The 23,036-nt window shown below is 39.6% G+C and overlaps 1 protein-coding gene across 2 annotated transcripts in view; it reads right to left on the bottom strand.

Moving 5' to 3' along the window:
* Positions 1–23,036, bottom strand: part of LOC146360943 (gamma-aminobutyric acid receptor subunit gamma-3-like) — a 164,720-nt gene that overhangs the window by 15,913 nt on the left and 125,771 nt on the right. For both annotated transcript variants that reach the window (XM_084922339.1, XM_084922340.1), the window contains exon 8: positions 10,929–11,081. In XM_084922339.1, coding sequence (XP_084778465.1) covers positions 10,929–11,081 — 153 coding nt within the window. The remainder of the gene's footprint in view (positions 1–10,928; positions 11,082–23,036) is intronic.

Below are 23,036 nucleotides of genomic sequence, written 5' to 3'. Positions count from 1 at the left end.
TGCTGCTAATGCTAACTGCTAACTAAAAGCAAAGGATCCAGAATTTGTTGCGCTGGCTGCTGAGCTCTGTGGGTTTTTGCAGCAGCTCTACCTGTACTAGATGCACCTGCTCCTTGTCTTTTCTATCTCTGACTTTATGTCCTCTACAAGAGTTTCTGTTTTTTTTGCTGGTTCTTCAAATGTTCAATAAAAACATATATGCTAATTCATAACGAAGAAAGCTTTGTAATGAAGACTGTCATTTCCAAAACACTGCCCGCCCCCACCCCGCGGTCCGCAGCGCTGTTGAAAAGGCTGTGGAAGTCCCTATATTAAACACGTAGACCTGTGACACAAAAATCACCAAACTCGGACGACTACAGACTGTTTTCCTTCGTGGTGATGAAGGAAAACGCTGGTTTGGCATGTAAAAGGGCATTTATTCCCTTCAAAGACCTGCAGTTCAAAAAAAGCGCCCCTCCGACAGCCAAACCCATCTGTTCTCTGATTGGATTGTTACATTTGTGATTGACATGACATTGACCAATCAGATGAAAGGAAGAAAAATAGGGTCAAAATTCGTACTTGTAACTTGCAGGGGGTTTTTTGGGCTAAGTCCACACACAAATCTTTTTTACGCACACACAAATTCTTTTTACACATACAAATCTTTTTTACAAGTACAAAATATTTATGACCACATTTTGAGCCCATACAAGACGAACACAAAAGGAAGTTCACAGCTTTTAGCAGCCCCCCCCCCCAGACAAACAAAGAGGCAGTTGGCAGTTAGAAATCAGCAATCATTCACACACCCCCACTCCCCTCCAGAATTCTCAGGTAACAACCTAATTTACATATGAATTGATGACTAGCCAATTTAGCTTCCACTTGGCTGAAGCTAAAGCCTAGCCAGCCATTTGGCTGGAAGGCGGGTTTTAAAAGGTAGAAAAGCCAAATGGCTGCTCTCTGGGACTCTAGGTGTTAAAAGACTGGGGGGAAAACACTGACTGGTCTGATGATTCTTTATTTCTGTTGTGACATTTTAAAGTAGGGTCCTAACATGAAGCATGGTTTCATCTGGAGTGTTGTTGCCAATCACATCCATTCCTTCTCATGTGTGCATTTTCTATTGGCTGCTTGCAACCTCACTAAAAATAATTTTCTCTCAGATTGGCTTCTTGAACATGACAATGAGTTCATCATACACAAATTACCACCACAGTTACCAGGTCTTAATCCCAAACAGCCGCTTTGAGATGTGGCGGAACCAAAGATTTGTGCCGGATCTGACAAACTGCAAACCCATCATGTCATATGGGTATAAATCTGCTTTGTAAGTCTATGCCATGAAGACTTAAGGCATTTAAGATGGCAAAAAGGGTTCTAGCAAGGTGTACCTAATAACAAAGTAGCTCTGAGTGTATTTTCATTACAACAATTTAACTTTGCAGGAGTTACGTTTGCATCGATCAGTTACAGTGTTTCCAGTTCTCTGCTGAGATTTCCAGATCTTCATTCTTGTTGCGAAGGCTGATGAGCAGGACGCAAGAAGATTCTGAAATTCTGATAGGATGCCCTTTGTCATCATTATTTCCACAGCTGTTTGTGTGGGTCTGTCTGGAGGTAACTTTTAACTGTGTGTTATTGTGTCATTAATGGCACCGTGGAGTAATTACTCCCCATGGTGTCTTAAGGGAGACCGCTGTGTTCGCTTGGCGACATGAAATCAATTCTTTTTAAGAGAGATGAGCCCAGTGACAGTAATGCCCACCGGGGGCATCGATATCGACTGCTGTGACACATACACATCATTGTCATGGGCTCGCCATTTTCCCCTCTCCCTCCCCTCTTTTCTTTCCACGCTGCACCTCACCCTTCCTCTCCCCTCTCTCTTCTCGGTCTCTTTCATCCTCTTCTCTCCTACATGTCTTTTGTGGTGGTGGTGGTGGTGTGTGTGTGTGTGTGCCACTGTTTTTGCCTGTGGTTTCCATAGAGACGAGTTGCTCCCATCTATTTCCAGCTACCTCCTCTGGTCTAGTGCTCGTCTAGACTTTCTCTTCTTCGCTGCTCATTAGATTTAAGTGCTCAACTAGGTAAATGAAAAACTCTTCTCCTCATACCTTAGATCCCACTATCTGATCAGATGCTGAAAACAGTACGATCTCAATAAAATGGCACGCGCTCTGGCAGTGCCTTTCCTCCCTTTCTTTTTTATTTGGCTGCTATTTCAAATCAAGGTCGCGGGTTGTCTTTGCATAGATTAATTCATTCTGGGGAAATTGGCGCTACATGATGCCATAGCAACTGGGTGATTCCTGAACCACACGGTGTCTCGCATCTACAAACGGAAAACAAAGTGCCGCCGCAAAGAAGTGAGAAAGCTCCAGTGCATATGCCTGTAGAAAGCAAATATGCCACCGACACATCAATGCGAGTGCAAAATAATCTCGGCGGTGTGATCACAGCAGCAAGAAAGAACAGATTTTCTGGTTTTGTTCATGAGGTTTCAAACACATGACAGCTGGTATAAAACTGTCATACATGTCTGGTTGGCACTGGCTGTTGCCACAATATGTTAACAAATACCAGACACTGACCTTTGTTTTGTGTCCAGGGGTAAGCCAGGTGGAACAGACCACAGCTTGGTGTGTCTATAAATAGTACGGAGAAGTACCAGTGGAGGATCAGTGGCCGGGTCACAGGACTGCATGGGTTTTCACTGTGACTGAGACTATAGAGCTTTCTCTCTTTGAACTGAAAAACTAAAAGATACTGAATTTTATTTGTTTTCTGGAAATAAACCTCAGCATTGTATTTATGAATCTTTCTTGATCAAAAGTTGTAAATGAAAGATGGATGTAGCCTCTCCTATTGGAATGCACACTTTGTCAGCGTTATGATTGCAGCCATGTGGTTTTTGTTGTTATTGGTTCTTGTTTCTTTGCTTACATTTAGTGCAACTGCATGATAGAATGGAGTGCAAATTTATCAGGTAATGCTAAGTTGGTTAGTGAGCTGAATTCATATAGTGTGCAATGCACTGCAAAAACTCAAAATCTTACCAAGTATATTTGTCTTATTTCTAGTCAGAAATATCTCATTGCACTTAAAATAAGACACAATCAGCTAAAGAGAAATATTTCATTAAGATATATGAACTTGTTTTAAGACAGTGAATCTTGAAAGTAGAAAGTTTTCACTTGTTCCATTGTCAGATTTTTCACTTATTTCAAGCAAAAATATCTTGTATTTAGAGAAAAAAAATCTGCCAACGGAACAAGTGAAAATTTTCTAGGTTCAAGATTAAAAGATTGATAAAAGATTTTCAGTTTTTGCAGTGTGCTAGTGTTAAATAAATGACTTGCACTGACCAAACTGAACCTATGCATACAGGTCCAGTTCAAAGACTCAAATTAACCAACGTGATGGCTAGCAGCCAGCTATGGGCTACAGCTGCCTGTCTTATCACACCTAATCTTAAGGCTAAACAAACTCCAAATGGATGAGTTGCAAAAATGTATATATGCTGAGGCTGTAAGCTTGATATTTACCTGACTGAAGCACTTAAGGCCCCCGATCAGCCTCTATGCCTCTGTGACTGAGGCCTAAGCTTGTGAATTTATTGATCGAATCACTTTTGGAGCCAGCCTCAATTGTCCATCAGGGCGACTGCAGAGTCTCGACAGTTCTACCTTGGCTCAGTCTTTCAGCCCTTGAGGCTGTAGCTTGTATAACAGGCAATTTTGTTTTCCAGGATGATGCCATGATGGTGTTGTTGTTACTGAAGTCTTGAACTTGGCTTTTTCGTGATTGCCATCTTGTTGCTCTTCAACTGATAATCAAATTTGTGAAACAAATGATAACTCTTTCTGACATTTTTGCCTCAAAACCAGATTTGCATCCCATCATAAAAAAGGCTGTTTGTATTCTATCGGTATATTTTCTTTTAAATAGCCAGAAATGCTACAAAAAGATTAGAGATCAAAGCCACCCCCCAAAAAACATATATGTGTTCTGACAAGTGAAATTGAAATTATGCAGTTGAAATAGTTGAAACGGATTAAAAGTTGGCATTGTTTACAAAAATCAGGGTGTTCATGATTTCAGCTATGCAGCACTCTGGCAGGCTTTCCACCGCATCAACACAAAGTACAATACAGTATATATAAGAGCTGACAGTCTGCTCGGTGAGAGCCTTGTTTGTTTATGGTAATTATGCTGATGTGTTCAAATTAATGTGCTGGTGATTGAGGTTAAAATGCTACACGCGGCAACTTCAATCTAATGTGATTAAAGGTGTTTCCCGCAGAATGAAGAGGCCTGACTTAAAGCCCCGACCCAGACGTGTAATCAGTCAAATGGCCCTACATGCCCTCTGACCAAGGAGACACTTGGGAGTAAATAGCCTGATGGGAGTCTACTCTCTACAATATATTTACTCAGCTGCGTATCTTCTGATGGTCAGATGACATTTAAGCAACTTTGGACATAAAGAACTTCTTTAAATTTGTGTTTCAATTACAATATAAGAATTAACACAATCGTTATCTTACGGCTAACATTTTTGGCCCTGTTGAAAAGGGAGCGTTTAAGAGTGCTTTTCAAAATTGAATATTGGAGATAAAGTAACTCAGATTTTTAGAATATTTCCATTTGGATTTGAGTAAATTACTATTTGAACATTATAAATCATGTGTACTAACCAAACACTTTGTTGTTTGGGTTTGAAGAGCATTTCTTGGGAAGAAAATGACAAGTGTCCAGAGTGGAGCTGTGGGTGCTAGAGACTGTCAAACTGAGAAAAACAATCAGTATCAGCTGGTTTAGCAAATGCCCCCAAATGACAAATGCTCCTCTTCAAGTGATAAGTTCTCTAGTGGCATTATAAATTAAAAATCTTTTCTTTTGGAAGCAAAGGAGAAGTGACAGTCCTCAGATGGAGGAGATTGAGGTGGATGGATGATCCAACAAAACATTGGCAACACAAGAAATGTGCAATTCCAGTTTTCGATTCACAGACAGCACTTGAAAAATTAGGTAATTTTTGTGTTTAAATGGGCCCTACCATAGTCACTGGGTCATCAGATCAGAAAACAGATTTACTTCAGTTACTGGATGACGAGCCTGTATTATATGCTCGACAGGGAGTGCTTAGCTGTACCCTTGTGGTTTGTGCCTTAAAGTGATCAGTACTGAACTTCTGTTACCGGAATGGACCTTAATGGACTGATTAGGATCTAGGGGAGTTAAAAATGACACGTTCTAGCTTTAAATTCAGAGGACTTATTGGGATAATGGTCACAACAGCCTTTATAAAAGCCATAGTTGAATTCCTAGAGAGTCTAACCCCCTCTGACAAAAGGGAAGCAATCACAATATTGCTTTTCTTTCTCATTAACAAGCTATGAAAGTCTTGAATCAATGAATAAATGCCACTGTACCACCAGCTAGTGGTTGCATCTTCATCAATTTCCCAGCACCATCTAGTTTTTCTTCCATTTGAAGAGTCTTATTCAGACCACACTTGAACAATTCAATACAAAGTCTCTCATTGGCGTTTAGGCATGAACATGTGGGGATTGCAAAATGGTCCAAAAACCCTTGCAAGTAATGTGAGGCTTCATGTTTGGTCTGAGTGACATGGATATGGCTTTATTGAAAAAGCAGTAAAGCAATTTATAGCATGGCATTCATCCAAAACCATCATACTGTTAGCTTAAAAAATGAGTAAAATGCATTCAGGAGAAACAAAGAAACATAGTTTCTTCACCAAGTTAAAGTGTTCTTGCTAACAGGTCAGAGATTCAGCTCTGTTATGCTTGTAGTAGCTAATATAGCCTCGAGCAGAGATGAGGAGGCTACAGGAGGGCTGGTAGCTCACTTCTTTCTTATTCCCTCCAGACTGTTTTCATTCTCAGTTTTGTTGTCTCCAGTCACAACTGATGCTTAAGGCAATTTATTAGGTTTTGCACAGTTTCCTCTGGAGACACGGGTCTTGTGTGTTCTACAAAAATGTTGCAAATCCTTTCTGAGACTCGGTGGTGAAGCGTCTCTTCAAAAGTACCTTACTATTCGGGCTATTATTTCTTTTGCTTTTAAATACTTCTTTTCACTGAGCTGCCCCCTATAAGATGGGTTAATGGCAGAAATCTTAAAACCTAGGTACATACAATTAAAAGCAAAAATGGTAGAGTTTGGGGAAGACTCTGTTCTCTGTGGATCTCCTTGAAGTAAACTTGTGACACTAAGTGATACTCTGTATTTCTCTGGATAATGCTATGAAGCACGATGATGGATGTTACCAGTAGATTCAATTAATTCCAGCACCATGGTTCTTCTTCACACCCCCAAAGCTCTACAGTCTCAGCTTCTGCCTTGGGGTGGTTTTATTTCCCATCACCAACCCCCTGTATCTATGTCAAGATCCATTTGCGCTACAAAGATTGAGGTCTAATGGGAATCAGCCTGAGCTCAGCTCACTTACTTTTAGCTCGCTGGTGTCCACATATCCTGCTGAAGCAGTAATGTATGACTGAGAGCTCTTTGGAAAATCCACCTGGAACATGTTAACGGTTTGTCGAGGCACTTTCCCTTTAGCGGTTGGGTGGAGGGTCAGCAGGGGCAGTGACATCCTCTGTGTTTTTCTTGGACTCGAGTTTCTCTTCAATCCGACTTGATCCCACTCCGTCCATCTGACATTTCTCCCTGCCTTTAAGTACCAAAGGCCATCACTTTGCTTTACACTCTTTTTCTGTTCCTCCCTTGTGTCCAGCTTTTCCTGCGCTTATCTCTCCTCTCCCCTTTCAGCTTTGGGATCAGGTCTCAGGCTGACTCTAAAACAGGGGCGTTGTACTAGAGGAGGAAGGCTAAATGACTTTCTGTTGTTGACCCGAAACTGGATGTTTATCAGGACTGGGGCTGCCTGCTTTTTTGCGCTACCTGTTGTGAGAGGGAGATCACAAGTCTGTCACTGCCTTTGGTCATGTAATACACTGCCACCCACATACTGTAAGCATTAAGTGACTTTGTTATGTCCTATGCAGGCTAAAAAGGCAGGCTGACACAGGAGTGGAGAGTCAGACTGGCACACATACACTGTGAGGTGTGTGATTCACATTACAAAGCAGCTGTCATTGCAAAGTAGAAAAACCATAGTAGCTTTAGTCTTTATATGCTGGTTAAAAAAAGGGGAGGAATTAGTATAAAATAAAACCTGTCCAATATATCTCAGTTTAATAGATCTGAGGCTTATGGAAGATAAGAGAATTTGCTTTTGGAAGGAGCAACTCCTTTAGTGCTCCTATAAACAAACTCAAAATAAACCTTCGAGTTGTTGTGTCTCTCTTGATCTCTTCACACTGTTTTGATGTTAAACTGTCATCGTGTCAACTTGCATCAGCCTACGAGCAAGAAGCAAGCTGGGCCGAACACATACTCTTGTCATCATCTGCTTTCATTAACAGCACAAGAAAAGAGCTTTCATTTGGCCCAGTGAAGCCAAAGCAATGATATTATATTATTGGTGGCGACCTCATTGTTCAGAGAAGTGTTTTCTTTGAGCTTGATAATGAATAGGGCGGGACAAAACTCCAGTAAAACTTAGATATTAACGCAGAGACCATCCAGATGACCTTCTGTAATATTGGCAGGCTGATGAAGGGCAGGAGGGACTGAGAGGAATTAAAGAACTTCAGAGTGGCATGGATTGTCTCAACCCAAGTGACAGCTGGGGTGAAGGTGGCTAGAGGTTGGAGAAATAATCTTAAGTTTAGTTCTTGGGTCAAGCGAGAACATTTGTGTGAAAGAGGTTAATTAGAGTCTAGCTACCATCAAGTGTCACCAAAGTGCCATAAAGCAAGGCACTTGAAGCCAGCTGCTGCAGTGGAGATAACAGTATGATTTAGATATTTGGGGGTCTTACCTGGGGAAATTTGGGATAATTTGAGTGACCAACCAAAAAGTAAATCACGTAACAAAAGGCTTTATTTTCAACAGATGTCAACTAGATTGGAAGTGAATTGTTCCCCATGAATGCCAGGATGACTTTCATGTAACCTTATAATAATGACGTTTTTTTTCTTTTTTAAATAAAACTGAATCTCATGACATTTCCATTATCCCTTTTTGGAAGACTATATTATCATTGGCATCAAGATTTAAGGGCTAATGAGGAAAGTGCTAAGGACATGTTGCACTGAAGCTATGTGCTAAACAAATAAAGTAGCAGAAACTAGAAGATGTTACCTTTTATAATTCCGTTTATGTATTGCTTATGCATTTGGATTTCTGTTAAAAGATTTCCTTTAAGGTCATAGGTAAAAATTCTATACAACAGGATAAATGTGACCCTAGCTCAGGGGTCGGCAACCCGCGGCTCCGGAGCCGCATGCGGCTCTTTAGTCTTTATTTTGCGGCTCCAGGTGGTTTGGGAAAATAAATTAAAAGTATTTAGCTGAAGTGCATTTTATTTGTGTTTAGTTCTTTTTGTTTAACTTGTTGTTCTAAATTGGAAGATTATTGTGATTTTGAAATATAAAAATAAAATTATATCTTATTATTTTTTCATTGCTCAAAATAAGCGTCACACTCGCGGAAGCCGGTGTACCCGCCTAAACGGCGTGAATTTATCGAGACTTTCAACCCCAGTTAGGCCAATTATGGATCTTCGGATCCACATTATGTCAGCAGCTGTTCTCCACCGTGAACTATGTTACAAACAAACACCGCTCACGCCTCACAGATGACAGCTTACAGTCTTGCGTAAAGATGAAAGCCCCGATTTGCAGACGCTGTGCGCAGAGGTTCGGGACCAGAAGTCTCATTGTAAACATATCACGGTAGACTCGACAATGTTTGCATGAACATGCTTTTCAGCATCTCTTTATTGACCACTTTTCACACACGGTTGCTGTACGCATACAGCCGGCTGTAGCTTTTCAGCTCACAGCCCGACACACACCAACACAACAGCAGAGAGAGCACAGACTTTAAGGCAGCGAGGCGTGATTGCGGGTGCCGCTCAGGTGCGTCCGACTCCCATGCTGCGGCACTGCAGACCACGCCCCGCCACACACATTAACCAGGTAAAATACATATTTAGGCAGAATTTTGCAAATATCTATTTTTCATTTTTCAGCAGAATAGTGCTTTTTTTTCCAATTACTTTTTAAAAGCCAGGCCAAGGCTCCAAAAGCCCAAAGGCGATATAAGGGTGGCGGCTCACAACAGTTTTTGTTTGCTACATGGTTCATTTTAGTTCAGCTGGGTGTCTTTCCTTTTGTTATATTTCTTTAAGAGTTCAAAATGTGTTAATTACATAAATAAAATGTATTTTTCTCTGTAGCACTTCATGGATTTCATAAGCAACACACCTTAGTTGCTCTGTGGATTCTTTTAAAAAGCAGTTAAAAACGTTTCTGTTCAAACAAGCCTTTTATTGATCTACGTATTTTATATTCTTTACATTATTTACATTTGATCTTTTACATTGTGTATAATTCTATTGATTGTATGGTTTATTTTAATATTTGTGTACTGCGCTTTGTGACTGCCTGTCTGTGAAAAGCGCTTAATAAATAAACTTTACTTACTTACTTTAGTTGTTCACACAAAGCATAAAGGTAAAAAAAAACAATGTATACAGTGTTATCTTCATTTTAGATGTCAAAAAGTATTTGCGGCTCCCAGTGTTTTCTTTTGCGTGGAAACTGGGTCCAAGTGGCTCTTTGGGTGTTAAAGGTTGCTGACCCCTGCCCTAGCTCCTCAACCCCTATGCCTAAACCCCTGAGGACTAAATCACCATAGATAGTAATTCCTAACCCTGATGCCATATTAAGGCAAAGTGTTTGATGTGTGTCAATGGAATCATTATTTACTATATTCCATGCCAAAACCAATGCCAGAACTTGTGGGGAAACAAGTTAATTACAATTTTTACTAAGTGACATATTCTAACTTAGGGTTAGAGGGTCAACTGCAAAGATGAGTTGGACTTCAAAGTGTTAACCAGTTAATTTGGTACAGGGGGCACTGGCGCTTAATTGGATTTTTAGTGAGAAAATATAATACATGTAATGTATTTGTTTGTTGCTGGTGTCTGCTTTAACCAGTTATCTCTGTATGCTTATCTGTGTGCCATATATCATCTAGTATGCACCTAATATCAAATTGTTCCCTACTCTACATCAACATTTTAGGTGTTTATACTGTGATCAGCATTCAGATGCCACACTCATTATGTTTAAGCCAGTACGAGATGTCATGGACAGTTTAAATACATTTCTATGTCCCCAAAATTCAGCTTTTGCTATCTCTTTAAAAAGTCAGGACCTCAAAGAGAATTTAAATCAAAGCTCAGTGAATATGAACATTGTTTGTCCGCGCAGCATGAGCTTGTAATGAGGCACCCACAGGGGGGAAATAGAAGTCCTAACTAAATAAAATTATGAAGCTATGAATGGATGGGGTGGTCATGAACTCATCAAACACTTACCTCGAGTTCCATCTTAAATCAGCAGCACCTTGCACAACATCATCATCCACAGGAAAGCAAATGAACTAATGATAGGCATGCAGCAGAGAGGAAAATAATTCAAAACAGTTGTCAAGTCATGCAAGGAGAAAGAATAACACTACAACAAAGTATAAAATGGAAACAAGCAAGCTGATGGGACATGAATTTTCATGATGGTTTAATGCACCTCTAAATTCCCACTGTCACGTACATATTCATTTGCAAATGACTAATATATTATGCCCATGCACACGTACTCAACAGTTTTGACTCCAAACAAATGCTAGGTGAATATATTCCAGTAATTTGAAAGATTTTACAGGTAACAACTGCAGTGACATAGATGAAGTGGCAATGGAGTTGGTATTTCATTCAAAAATAGATCCTTGGTATTGCTACCTAACTCAGATTGCAGAGAAATTGTGTAGCTTACCTAAAGCCGTCCTTGCAGGCGTGGCATCACTCTTGATCCAGAAGGAGACCCAGGAGAGAACCACAGTCAGGATGCAGGGGATGTAGGTCTGGATGGTGAAGTAGCCCATCCTCCTGCTGAGGTCGAAGTAAACGGTCATTAACACGTAGTCACCTGTTGAGGAAGGGAAAATGGAGTGTGGAAACAACTGGCAAAAAAGTACAAATAATATAAGAAAGTCAGAAAAGATACTATCATGAAGTAATAATGCTGTCAAATCGAATAACACACAATAAATTTAAACTTTGCGTGTCAATACTTATGCAGAAAAATGATGTATATTGTGAGAAAATGTCAACAAATTCTCTTGGAAACCACAGAATAAAGATCCATCTACAACTTCAGAATGTGGCTGAAAACTTCTACATTTTAAACGTTACTGTGATATCAAAAAAAATTTATATTATAACCAGAAACTTCTAAAAGCTTGCTCTTTCTGCTTTTTACTGCTTCCCAAAGTGTAGAAATGCAAAAAAGACTAAACAAGCTGCACAATAACTAAATCCATGACATTCTTTTGGGGCTTTAACTTACTGTTAAATGAACAACATTGTGGAAATTGTGGTTAAATTGATAATACCAGTCAATAGAGACCGACACACAATGTAAGTACTTGAGGAAACTATTGCAAAATTAATAAAAGGGAAGCTTTGGAAGCTAGCCTGCACTGTGTGGCATGATTGCTGTAGAGTATTTTCATTGCTCTCAAAAGAAAGAAACCTTTGCTCATTTTTGCAGTTCTAAAATCCTCTTCAAGTTTTATAATACTGTAAGGTGACCCTGCTATTTTTTAGTTACACTTATATCCACTCACAAACTACCGATCTTCATCCCTGAGGATCCCGAGCAGCACACTGGCTCATATGTAATTAAAAAAGTCTGATGTCTAGCTGGAGCATACATCATGCTGAGCTCTTAACTTCATCTCTGTCATCAAAACAAAGTGGGAAAAAGAATCTGAACATTAGACGGTATACTTTTTTCTGAACTTCATCAGAGCAGCAGTGACACTCACTAGATATTAAACAAAAGCAGAATTGTGCATGATGTGACAGAATGTAGGTGAAGCACTAACAAAAACAGCTAGGGGTCAGTGAATGAAAACACCTCCCCAAAAAAGAGGAAAAAGAGATCTAAAGCATCTAAGGCTGTAAAGACCTACCACATATCTACAGACATAGGGATTGGGGCTCAGGATACAGATATATCCAGCCTGTATGTTGAAGTGTCTTTGGACAACATATTAAACCCCAGGTTGTCCTTAATCTATTCATTGAAATATGAATGTGTGGTAAAGCACTTTGGCATAGAATAATGTGTTTGACTGGGCAAATGAGACTTGTACTGAAAGTCCTATATAGGTACCGTTCCACTTATCATTGTCTCTGGGCCAAATCTGGTTGGTCAGTCGTAACCTTTTTAGCCTAAAACCCTATACCCTTCATGATGAGTTATGACACACAATCTAATATCTCCATGTTTTTGTTGTTTCTACATTGTCAAAATCATGTTGGTCAAGGATCAGCATGGCAACTAACCAATGATGTTGTCTGAGGATTCAGTTATCATTAACCATGAAGATTAGTTAATGCTACTAAAAACTGTTGCTAGCAACCCGATATGAGTAACCTATGTTTGACTAACAGCAAAGCTAACTTGACAATGCATTTATTATATGCTATAAATTAATAAAGAAGACACTTGAAATGCTTACCAGTAAAGAGTTTTATATATAAAAAGGGCATATTTAAATTTTTCCTGCCACATTGCAAAGCTATGACATTCGATGATTGGTCGGTTGCAATGTTAATCCTGGACCAGCATTATGATGATGATGCACGTACAACACCAACACGGGGATATCACATACACCCGTTTGGACACCTCAGTATAAATCAATAAAGATGTAGTTTGATGTTTTTCCATGGTTCTAATGGTTTTTCCAAGGGTACAGCAGTACCCCTGCTGTACAGGTAGGGATCGCCCTCACAGACCTCTAATGCACATCTGTTTTGTTTTGTCATTTTGTTCTGGAAGCAGGCCAAAATATGTTAGACACTGCTCAGATCAGAAAAGACAAACAAAGGTTACCTGCAGGAGGGTAAAGAGTTAACAAGTTTTTTGCTCGCTGGAAATATCTTCAGTATGTTTAATTAAGACCATTTTTGTGCATCAAAGTGAAGTAAAACTTCACTGAAATTCATCAAAATTGGAATTTTTGAAGACATCGTTTAGGACATTAAAAAAAAATCCTTTTTAATTGGTTATAAAATTGCTCTCCGCAAATTAATTCAGCACCTTTTTTCCAGCTTTCTCCTGTCCTTGTCTTTTTTTCCCCACCCCGCTCTGTCTGTCCTTCATATTTAATCCAGCAAAGGACTCAAAGAGAGGAGCATAGAGAAGCTTAATGGAACCCAGAAAATAGTAGGAAAAACTTCTCTCTCACGAACAAGTGTATAATGGCACTGTCATTGTGAAAAGAAGATAAATGAGAAGAGTGGCAGAATTTACTCCGCTACCTTTCTAATGGTCCCACTACTGTAGGATGCTTGTTTAGCAGCCAATAATTGACAGGAGTGGGGAGATAGTGAGCTACAACTCTTGCTGAAAAAAAGCCATTGTTCGGAAACTTTGACAAAGGTCTACATATCACCCGAGTATTATTTTGAATATTTCTGAAGACTGCCTTTTGATAATCGGAGCTATTCAGATGATGTCATTTTGAATAAAACATCTGAATAAGGCAACCTTTTGTCCTCTAACAGCTGAATTCATGCTTTAGATTCAACTGAAATGATCACTTTTACTGGGTGTTCAGTGAAGTAGGAGTGCAGTGATGCTGGTGGTACTGAGTAGGGGGGGATCGCTTACGTGATTACGAATGTGCTCAGGGGCAGAGAGATTGGCACAGCCCTGGCAAGGTTTTGCATTTTGTGATTTTTTTTAAGGCATACCAGATATGACCCCGAGGACCCCTCAGACATTGGAATACACCATTTACTGTCCAAGTGATATTTGTTGAAGCTAGGAATCTAAAATGCCCTTGAAAAGTGTTCAGTACTGGCACCACATTACTTATGCTGCATTCATTTTCTGGGGTCAGAAATTTACAAGTGGAAACTCCAGAGCTTGAAAAATAAAAAAATCCAAAACTCAGCAGCAATATGTGTTTCCATAAGTCATGACCTTAAAAATTACATCGCACTGTCTGATGTAGATACGGTTGCCTCTTGCAGTTCATCTTATATTCAAGATAACACAGACATCCATACGACCTTTATCTCAGGTCTTATTATATGACACTGACATCAGAATGTCAGTAAGAGATTTTTCAGTTTTCAGTCAGACACACTCCTCTGATATGCTGAGACACCCTATGGAATTTTATTTCCCACTGTATCTTATAAGTCTGAAATTCCCAAATTCAGACATCCAAATGATGTTCTTTAGAAACACCCCATGTCAGAGTGATCTAGCCGTCCTAAAAGTTCCCTGGAAGGCCTTCAGTTGATTGAATATGCTGCAGCAAGAGTTCTGATGGGGACTAAAAAGAGAAAGGAAAATCCAAAGTCAAATTTAAAAAGTTTCACCTCTCATACAAGATCTTGTCTGATCAGGCCCATGTTATCTTAAAGACTTCATCGTTCCTTGTTATCCTAACAGAGCTCTTTACTTTAGACTGCAGGCTCACAGTGCTACTGGTTACTAGAGTTGGGAGGCAAAGCCTTCAGCTCTGGTGTTCCGTTGAACCAGCTCCCAGTTTGCATTCAGAAAACAGGACACTCTCCTATAAGATTAGGCTTAAAACTTTCCCTTTTGATAAACCTTATAGTTAGTGCTGGATCAAGAGTACCTGACCCCTTTCTTAGTTGTGTTGCAACCAGTGTTGGTCAAGTTACTTGAAAAAAGTAATCAGTAACTAATTACCGATTACTTCCCCAAAAAAGTAATCCCGTTACTTTACTGATTACTTATTTTCAAAAGTAATTAATTACTTAGTTACTTAGTTACTTTTTAAAAACACGATTTACAACCTGAATAGGTGATAAAGTGATAGATCTTCCAGCCCAATTCTATTTTTTCTGCATAATCCATCATACAAAATGTAATCAAATGGAAAAGTCTCTTTTTAAAACTTGTTTTATTAGTTTTAACCTTTTAACTTTATGCATCAAGCAAAAATTTAATTATATGCAACATTCTCTGACTGGAAGAAATTTGTTTAACATTTAAACTTATTTTCTGCACATTCCAGCACATAAAATATTTTTTTTGTGTGTGTTTACACTCACTCTTTCAAATAGATGCAAGTAAAACACAGCAGAAAATAAATAAAGTCAAAGACTCAGCGGTCCTGTTGCTCTATTTTCACCTGTAAAGCAGGAGTGGCGTAGGCGGAGGTTTATCCCGGTGCAGGTGTGCCGCAGCGGTCAGTTGAAGAATCCGCGAGTTTCTCTGTGAGTTTCCCATTACGTGGTAGCGCACTCCCAGTGCTTGCTTGGAATTTTAGGGGTTTTTTTTTTCGCTGTAAAAAGACGTTTTCTTCCCACGCACAACGGACACTAATGTTTTTGTCACTTTTTATGGAATCAAACTCAAAATAAGGTCAGTACTTCCAAGCTTTAAACGCTGCACGCTCATACTCTCTCCTGCACTCAATATATGATCCACTGTTGATCTGCACACAGCTGTTGTCACGAACGTCGCACTCGCTTACGTCACTGTCATGAGACATTCTCGCAAAAAAATCGCGGTTTTAGTAACGCAGTAACGCAGCGTTCCTACGGGAAAGTAACGGTAATCTAATTACCGTTTTTGCAATAGTAATCCCTTACTTTACTCGTTACCTGAAAAAAGTAATCAGATTACAGTAACGCGTTACAAGTAACGCGTTACTGCCCATCTCTGGTTGCAACAGGCCTAGGCTGCTGGGGGCTTCCCATGATGCTCTGAGTGTTTCTTCTTCATTCCCCTCTTTACACTCTCTAAGTGTTGATGCACCAGTCTGTATTTAATCTTTAGTTATTATTAATCTGGATCTCTTCCACAGTGTCACAACAGATGGCAGCCTGCTTCTGTAGGGGGTTTCTTCCTGTTGAGTTGAAGTTTCTCCTTTCCATTGTTGCCAAGTGCTTGCTCATAGGGGATTGTTTGATTGGCAAGGCAAGGCAAGGCAAGTTTATTTGTATAGCACAATTCAACAACAAGGTGATTCAAAGTGCTTTACAGAGACATTAGAAACAAAAACAAATAAAAAGCATGATTTAAAATTGATTAAAACAAGCAGACAAACAAACTAACTAATTAACAAACAAACAAACAAAACAGTATATAAAATCAAAACAGATAAAATCAGAACAGTAGATAAAATCAGTAGTTAAAATGTACGTTTTGAAATTTAAGCTTAAAAGTGTGGATTTGGTGCTTTATTCAAATGCAGCTGAGAACAGGTGAGTCTTCAACCTGGATTTAAATAAACTGAGTGTTTCAGCTGATCTGAGGCTTTCTGGGAGTTTGTTCCAGATATATGGAGCATAAAAGCTGAATGCAGCTTCTCCGTGTCTGGTTCTGACTCTGGGAACTGATAAAAGACCGGATCCAGATGACCTGAGGGACCTGGAAGGTTCATACTGGGTCAGGAGGTCACTGATGTATTTTGGTCCTAAACCATTCAGAGCTTTATAGACCAGCATCAGAACTTTAAAGTCTATCCTCTGACGGACAGGCAGCCAGTGTAAAGACCTCAGAACTGGACTGATGTGGTCCACTTTTTTGGTCTTAGTGAGGACTCGAGCAGCAGAGTTCTGAATGAGCTGTAGTTGTCTGACTGATTTTTTAGGTAGACCTGTAAAGATGCTGTTACAGTAATCAAGCCTGCTAAAGATGAATGCATGGACTAGTTTTTCCAGGTCCTGTTGAGACATCAGATCTTTTATCCTTGATATATTCTTGAGGTGATAGTAAGCTGATTTTGTTATTGTCTTAATGTGTTTTTCTAAGTTTAGGTCTGCATCCATCACTACACCCAAATTTCTCGCCTGGTTTGTGGTTTTTAGGTGTATAGATTGAAGTTCTCTGGTGACCTGTAATCGTTTTTCTTTGGCGCCAAAGACTATTACTTCAGTTTTGTTTTTGTTTAGCTGGAGAAAATTGTGGCACAACCAATCATTAATTTCCTCAATGCATTTACCAAGAGCCTGTACAGGGCCTCGGTCTCCTGGTGACATTGTGATATATATTTGTGTGTCATCTGCATAGCTATGATAGTTCATTTTGTTGTTCTTTATAATCTGTGCCAGTGGGAGCATGTAAATGTTAAACAGAAGGGGTCCCAAGATGGAACCTTGGGGAACTCCACATGTGATACTTGTCTGCTCAGATGTGAAGTTACCTATTGATTCTAAGTATGTTTTGAACCAGTTTAGTACAGTTCCTGAAAGACCTGTCCAGTTCTCCAGTCGTTTGAGTAATATGTTGTGGTCAACTGTATCAAATGCTGCACTGAGATCCAGTAAAACTAAGACTGACATTTTTCCACTGTCTGTGTTCAGACATATGTCATTGAACACTTTGGTCAGAGCAGTTTCAGTGCTGTGGTTCTGTCTAAAACCTGACTGGAAGGCATCATAGCAGTTATTCTGTTTTAAAAAGTAATTGAGCTGTTGAGAAACTGCTTTTTCAATGATCTTACTTAAAAATGGGAGATTTGAGATCGGCCTGTAGTTGTTCATTTGTGTCTTGTCAAGATTGTCCTTTTTCAGTATAGGTTTTATTACAGCAGTTTTTAGTGGTTCTGGAAACACACCTGACATTAAAGAAAAGTTGACGATCTGTAACAGGTCTGACTCTAAAGTCTTTGAGACCTTTTTGAAGAAACTTGTTGGCAGGACATCTAAACAGCAAGAGGAGGAGTTCAGTTGACCTAAGATGTCCTCCAGGTCTTTGCTGTTGATAGGGTGAAACTGTTTTATGGTGTTTAAACAGTTTTTCGGTGGACACAGTACATAGTCTGGATCTGCTGTTGATGTACCAATTGCTTGTCTAATCTTTTGGATTTTTTCTGTGAAGAATTTGGCAAAGTCATTGCAGGCCATGGTTGAATGAAGTTCAGCTGCCACTGGCACAGGAGGGTTTGTTAGCCTGTCAACTGTAGAAAATAAGACCCGAGCATTATGACTGTTTTTAGTGATGATGTCAGAGAAGTAGGACCTTCTTGCACTCCTCAGTTGTAAATTATAATTGTGAAGTTTCTCTTTATAGATGTCATAATGAACCTGGAGGTTTGTTTTTCTCCATCTGCGCTCAGCTTTCCTACACTCTCTTTTTTCATTTTTCACTAGTGTGGAGTTTCTCCATGGAGACTTTTTCCTTCCAGAGATAACCTTCACCTTAATGGGAGCAATTGTATCCATTACATTTAACATTTTTGCATTGAAGCTATTGACAAGCTCATTGACTGAACCTCTGGACAGGTCAGGTGTTAATGGGAAGACCTGGTTAAAGATCTCACTACTGTATTCAGTTATACACCGTTTTGTGATCACTACTGTTGATATATTTGTGTGGGCTGAGATTTTACTTTCAAAGAAAACACAGTAATGATCAGACAGGCCCACATCAGACACAGTAATGTTTGAAATGCTCAGGCCCTTGGAGATCAGTAGGTCAAGAGTGTCCTCTATTATGTGTGGCCTCTGTTACATGCTGAGTCAGCCCAAAGTTGCCCAGAGTGTTACTCAGGTCTTTAGTCCCTTTGTCCTGAGGGTTGTCCACATGGATGTTAAAATCCCCAACAATAATTACACAGTCGAAATCAACACAGATCACAGACAGCAGTTCACTGAGGTCATTAAAAAAGTCTGTGCAGTATTTGGGAGGCCTGTAAACACTAAGAAACACAACTTTGGATGGGGCCTTCAGCTGTAAAGCCACATATTCAAAAGACTGAAAACTTCCAGGAGATAGCTGCTTACATTGAAATGATTCATTAAATAAGACAGCAACCCCTCCTCCTCTCCTGCTCACCCTGGCCTCACTGATAAAACTGTAGTTAGGAGGGGTCGTCTCGATGAGAACAGCTCCACTATTAATTTGGTCCAACCAAGTTTCAGTTAAAAACATAAAATCAAGGCTGTGCTCAGTGATTAAATCATCAATTAAAAATGTTTTCCCAGCTAAAGATCTAACATTTAATAAAGCCAACTTAAGTGTTTTAGAGGCATTACTTGTCCCCTCGTGTTTGGGAGCAGTCTGTGGCACACAAGGTATGTTTACTATGTTTAAAGATCTTTTAGGGTGCAGCTCTCTGTGTTTTGACCAGGCCACATGTCTCCTTCTGTCACCTGAAAGTATAGAGATTTTAAAACCTTCTAGTAAACAGGGTCCCAGCTTCTTCTGGGAAAAGTCACCACTGCCACAATCCTCGCAGCCCGCACCCTCCACACATCACACATCAGACTGCGGAGACAGAGCATGAAGGTGGTAAGGAGGAACTAAGGGGGGCGAGGCTGGGCAATGTGACCTCGATTGCTCTGTTGAGGGTGGGGCTCGATGGCGAACCTTTGGCTGCTCTGGTGGGGGGTTTATGGGGGACAAAAAGGGATTGGGCCGGGGGGTAGATCTGAGCCCAGCATTGACCCGCTCCATCATCTCCTCAGTGAATTTCAGGTGTGGGGAGGAGGGAGAAAGGGAGGGGGAGGAGGGTGATGGGGGTGATGGCCTGTCAGGGGTTTGGGGGACTGGGGAAGATCGTGGGATTTTGGTGGGATTTTTTATGTATTACTGTAGGGTCTTTACCTTACAATATAATGCACCTTTAAGTGACTTCTGTTGTGATTTGGCACTATAAAAAAATTAATTGAATTTTTATATAATATATAGTTGAAGTAGATATCAATTGTCCTGCTCATTGACAGCCTTGGATATGTTTCACCTATTTCAAGTGAACATGCCTTCCCATCCAAAGTGCCCCTGACTGACATTAAAGAACAATTCACCACTCTACATGTAGGTCTTTTAAACATTGTGAATAAACCTCTGGTCTTTGATGAGAGAATGACAGGGGACAAGCACGTGAGGAACGCCATTGCTGGCTCTGCTCTCAGTGCCTTGAGATCAGTTACCATTTGCGTTTTGCGGAAAACCTAGCTAGCATTAGCACGTAAACAAGAACTCTTATTTATCATCTGCACATGAGTTTTATCTCGCTAATCACCCCGAACAACATTTGTTAAAGACAAAACTTTTAATAACTCGTTTAACACTTCAGTAATGAAAGCTTTGATGACTGAGACGGTAACGCATACAACTTACAGTTGTGAATGTGTGCGTGAATGGGTGGCTGACTGGATGTGTAAAGCGCTTTGGGGTCCTTAGGGACTAGTAAAGCGCTATACAAATACAGGTCATTTTTTTTTACAGTTTAATAAAACCGGCAAGTAGCAACACTAGCAACTGGCATATCTGAGAAATATCTTGGTTGACCAAACGTATGAAGTTTAACCAGGTGTTTTGCTAATACACCTTTTCATTACTTTTTAGGTAGATTGGCAGTTTAATCAGGTATGATTATTTATTATTTTATAAAGTATATTGTAAATCATTTTTAAACTAAAAATAGGCCTGTGTTTCTGAGCTGACTAAAAGCTCAAAACTATGATTTTATAGAATATTATGAATTACTGTAGAAAAAACAAAATAAAACATATTTAAAATGACCAATTAAAATCTGTAGCAGTAATAATGATCTACATAACACAGATTGGGATAGTTTTTCTGCAGAGTAAATAATTTTATTTTTGATTCTTTATAGAGAATTAGCACATAATGCAAATCATTTTGTGTTTTCATAGTATTTTATTGCTACTTTTCCTAAAGCACCAGTTGTAAAAATAAATAAATAAATAAATAAATAAAAAATCCTTCCCTACTTGTCATTGTCAGCTAATAGTTAATAGATAACTATGCTAGTATAGCTGCACTTAGTCAGACAAGAGCGCAGAGAGGTAAAGACATCCAGGAAGATCGTAGCAAGAGGCACAGCGGTATGTTTCAGTCTGGTCCAATTTGTCTTTTTAAAGACTAAAAGAAGTTTATATAAAACTTGTCAATTTTGTTAAGGAAAAAATCATGGTGCAACAAAGGAGTCAGAAAAGGCTCTCTTGGGGAAGCAGAAGGAAAGGCATCAAGCACATACTCAGCCTCATTGTTAAAATAGATACCTACTCCTACACCAGTTTCTGCTCAACTATTGTCATTGTCAAAGAGTAATGACATCTATGTGACCACTCAGCTGCCAAGTGAGCCGTTTTTCTGCAAGCTTGCACTTAGAAAATCAATGTGAAAATTTCCAGAAGGGGCAGGAACGCTCCTTTTTTAGTCGGGAGGTACCGATCGTCACTTGACTGGATCAAACACTTCTGTTGACAAGTTATTAATACAAGCTGGTGACAGCACACAATGTGGATGATGCTGGATATGAAGTGCTTGTACAGCAGCGGAAGAGGTGACAGCACTCATCCAGAATCTTTCCATCATTTGTTCAGTGCTCCGTACACACACATGTGACAAATTTCCTCAAATTAATCATTTTGCCAACGTGCTGAAAGACTTTAAAATATCATCTCCTGCTTTACTCATCAAAAGTAACCTGTATGCATGTGTATAGTTATGTGTGGTGGTTGTGCCGGGCAGTGTGTAATTTTTGAGTAGACTGACTGATACCTCTAGCCACGGGCTTGATTCATCATGCTGATTCTAGTAGAAATAGGAAAGTGTTATACTTTGTAGTAGCTGTGGATTGAGGTGCAAATGAAACTGTATTTTAGAGTAAAATCACTGAATTCTTTATTATAATTATACATGCTGTTTTTAAGTCCCTGTGGCCACGTAAGTGACACTAAATAGGCTTGCTCCCTATTCCTTTAGTCAGGAACTTCAAAATAACCAATCAAATGACTTCCAGGAGGAGTCGCCCGAACATTTCAAACTCCAATTAACATGAATGTCTAATAGGATAAAATCAAGACATGTTCTCATGGATAGATGTTGATGAAAACTGCAACTTTGGTAGAACCACAAAGCCCTGACCGAGTAATTCTAATGTTTAAAAGACAGACATATTTTCCTTAAACATGTCTTCTTTTTTATGGCCACTAGATGACTACAACTGTCTCAAAAAAACAAGCTTTTGCACAAAAATAAGGCTCCCCAGTATGTTTGAACTGTTCACTTTTGAAATGGAAGGCAAATTATGATTGTTAAAGGGCACTATAGAAACGACCACCTTTGTCTAAACATATGACCCAAGTCAAATGTCATAGAGTTTAGAGACGCTCTGTTCCTAATCAGCATTTAGTTATTAAAGTTGTTCAGATCTCAGTGAGATTTTAAAAGAGGTTTGCTTTCTTTCCAGCTTTAATTGAGCTCTCCAGTCAGGACTAGTTATTAATTAAAACTGCCAACTACTGCTTACTTTGTGACTGCATGGATCATGTGTGATCCAGATCACTGATATGTTGCATTTAACATTTAACATGATCGTAAAGTGTAGAAAGGCAGTTAATCAGTTCTGAAACATTGTAAAAATTAAGCTTAATCTAGTGTAAAGGTTTATTAGTGAGGCTAATCAAGGATATTTTTTTGTTAGGTATTAGCTATAAATCATGATAGCTGTGATAAGAATGCCCCACTGTAATCATTTAAAATAAATTAAAAAAAACTAAAAAGCTAAGAGGTTGTATGAGTGCAGACTGCAGAAGCAATAAATATAGATAATGCAGTTTCAGTTTCACGTTGAAGGTTAGAGCAGACTTTTGGGAGAGGAATGTTGTCCCATTTTTGTCTGATACAGGGCTCTCAACGGTCCCGGATCTTCTTTGGGTGGCTGTAGCTCAGGTGGCAGAGCAGGTCAGCCACTAATCAGAAGGTCGGTGGTTTGATCCCAGGCTGCCTCCTGGCTGCATGCCAAATATCCTTGGGCAAGACACTAACCCCATGTTGCCTACTGGTGGTGGTCAGAGGGCCCGGTGGCGCCAGTGTCCGGCAGCCTCGCCTCTGTCAAGTCGCCCC

This window comes from Perissodus microlepis, chromosome 23 (assembly GCF_051167445.1).
Source record: "Perissodus microlepis isolate ML-2025 ecotype Zambia chromosome 23, ASM5116744v1, whole genome shotgun sequence".
Classification (NCBI taxonomy): domain Eukaryota; kingdom Metazoa; phylum Chordata; class Actinopteri; order Cichliformes; family Cichlidae; genus Perissodus; species Perissodus microlepis.
The sequence above is the reverse complement of the archived record's forward strand: the minus strand, read 5'-3'. Positions and strand labels throughout refer to the sequence as shown.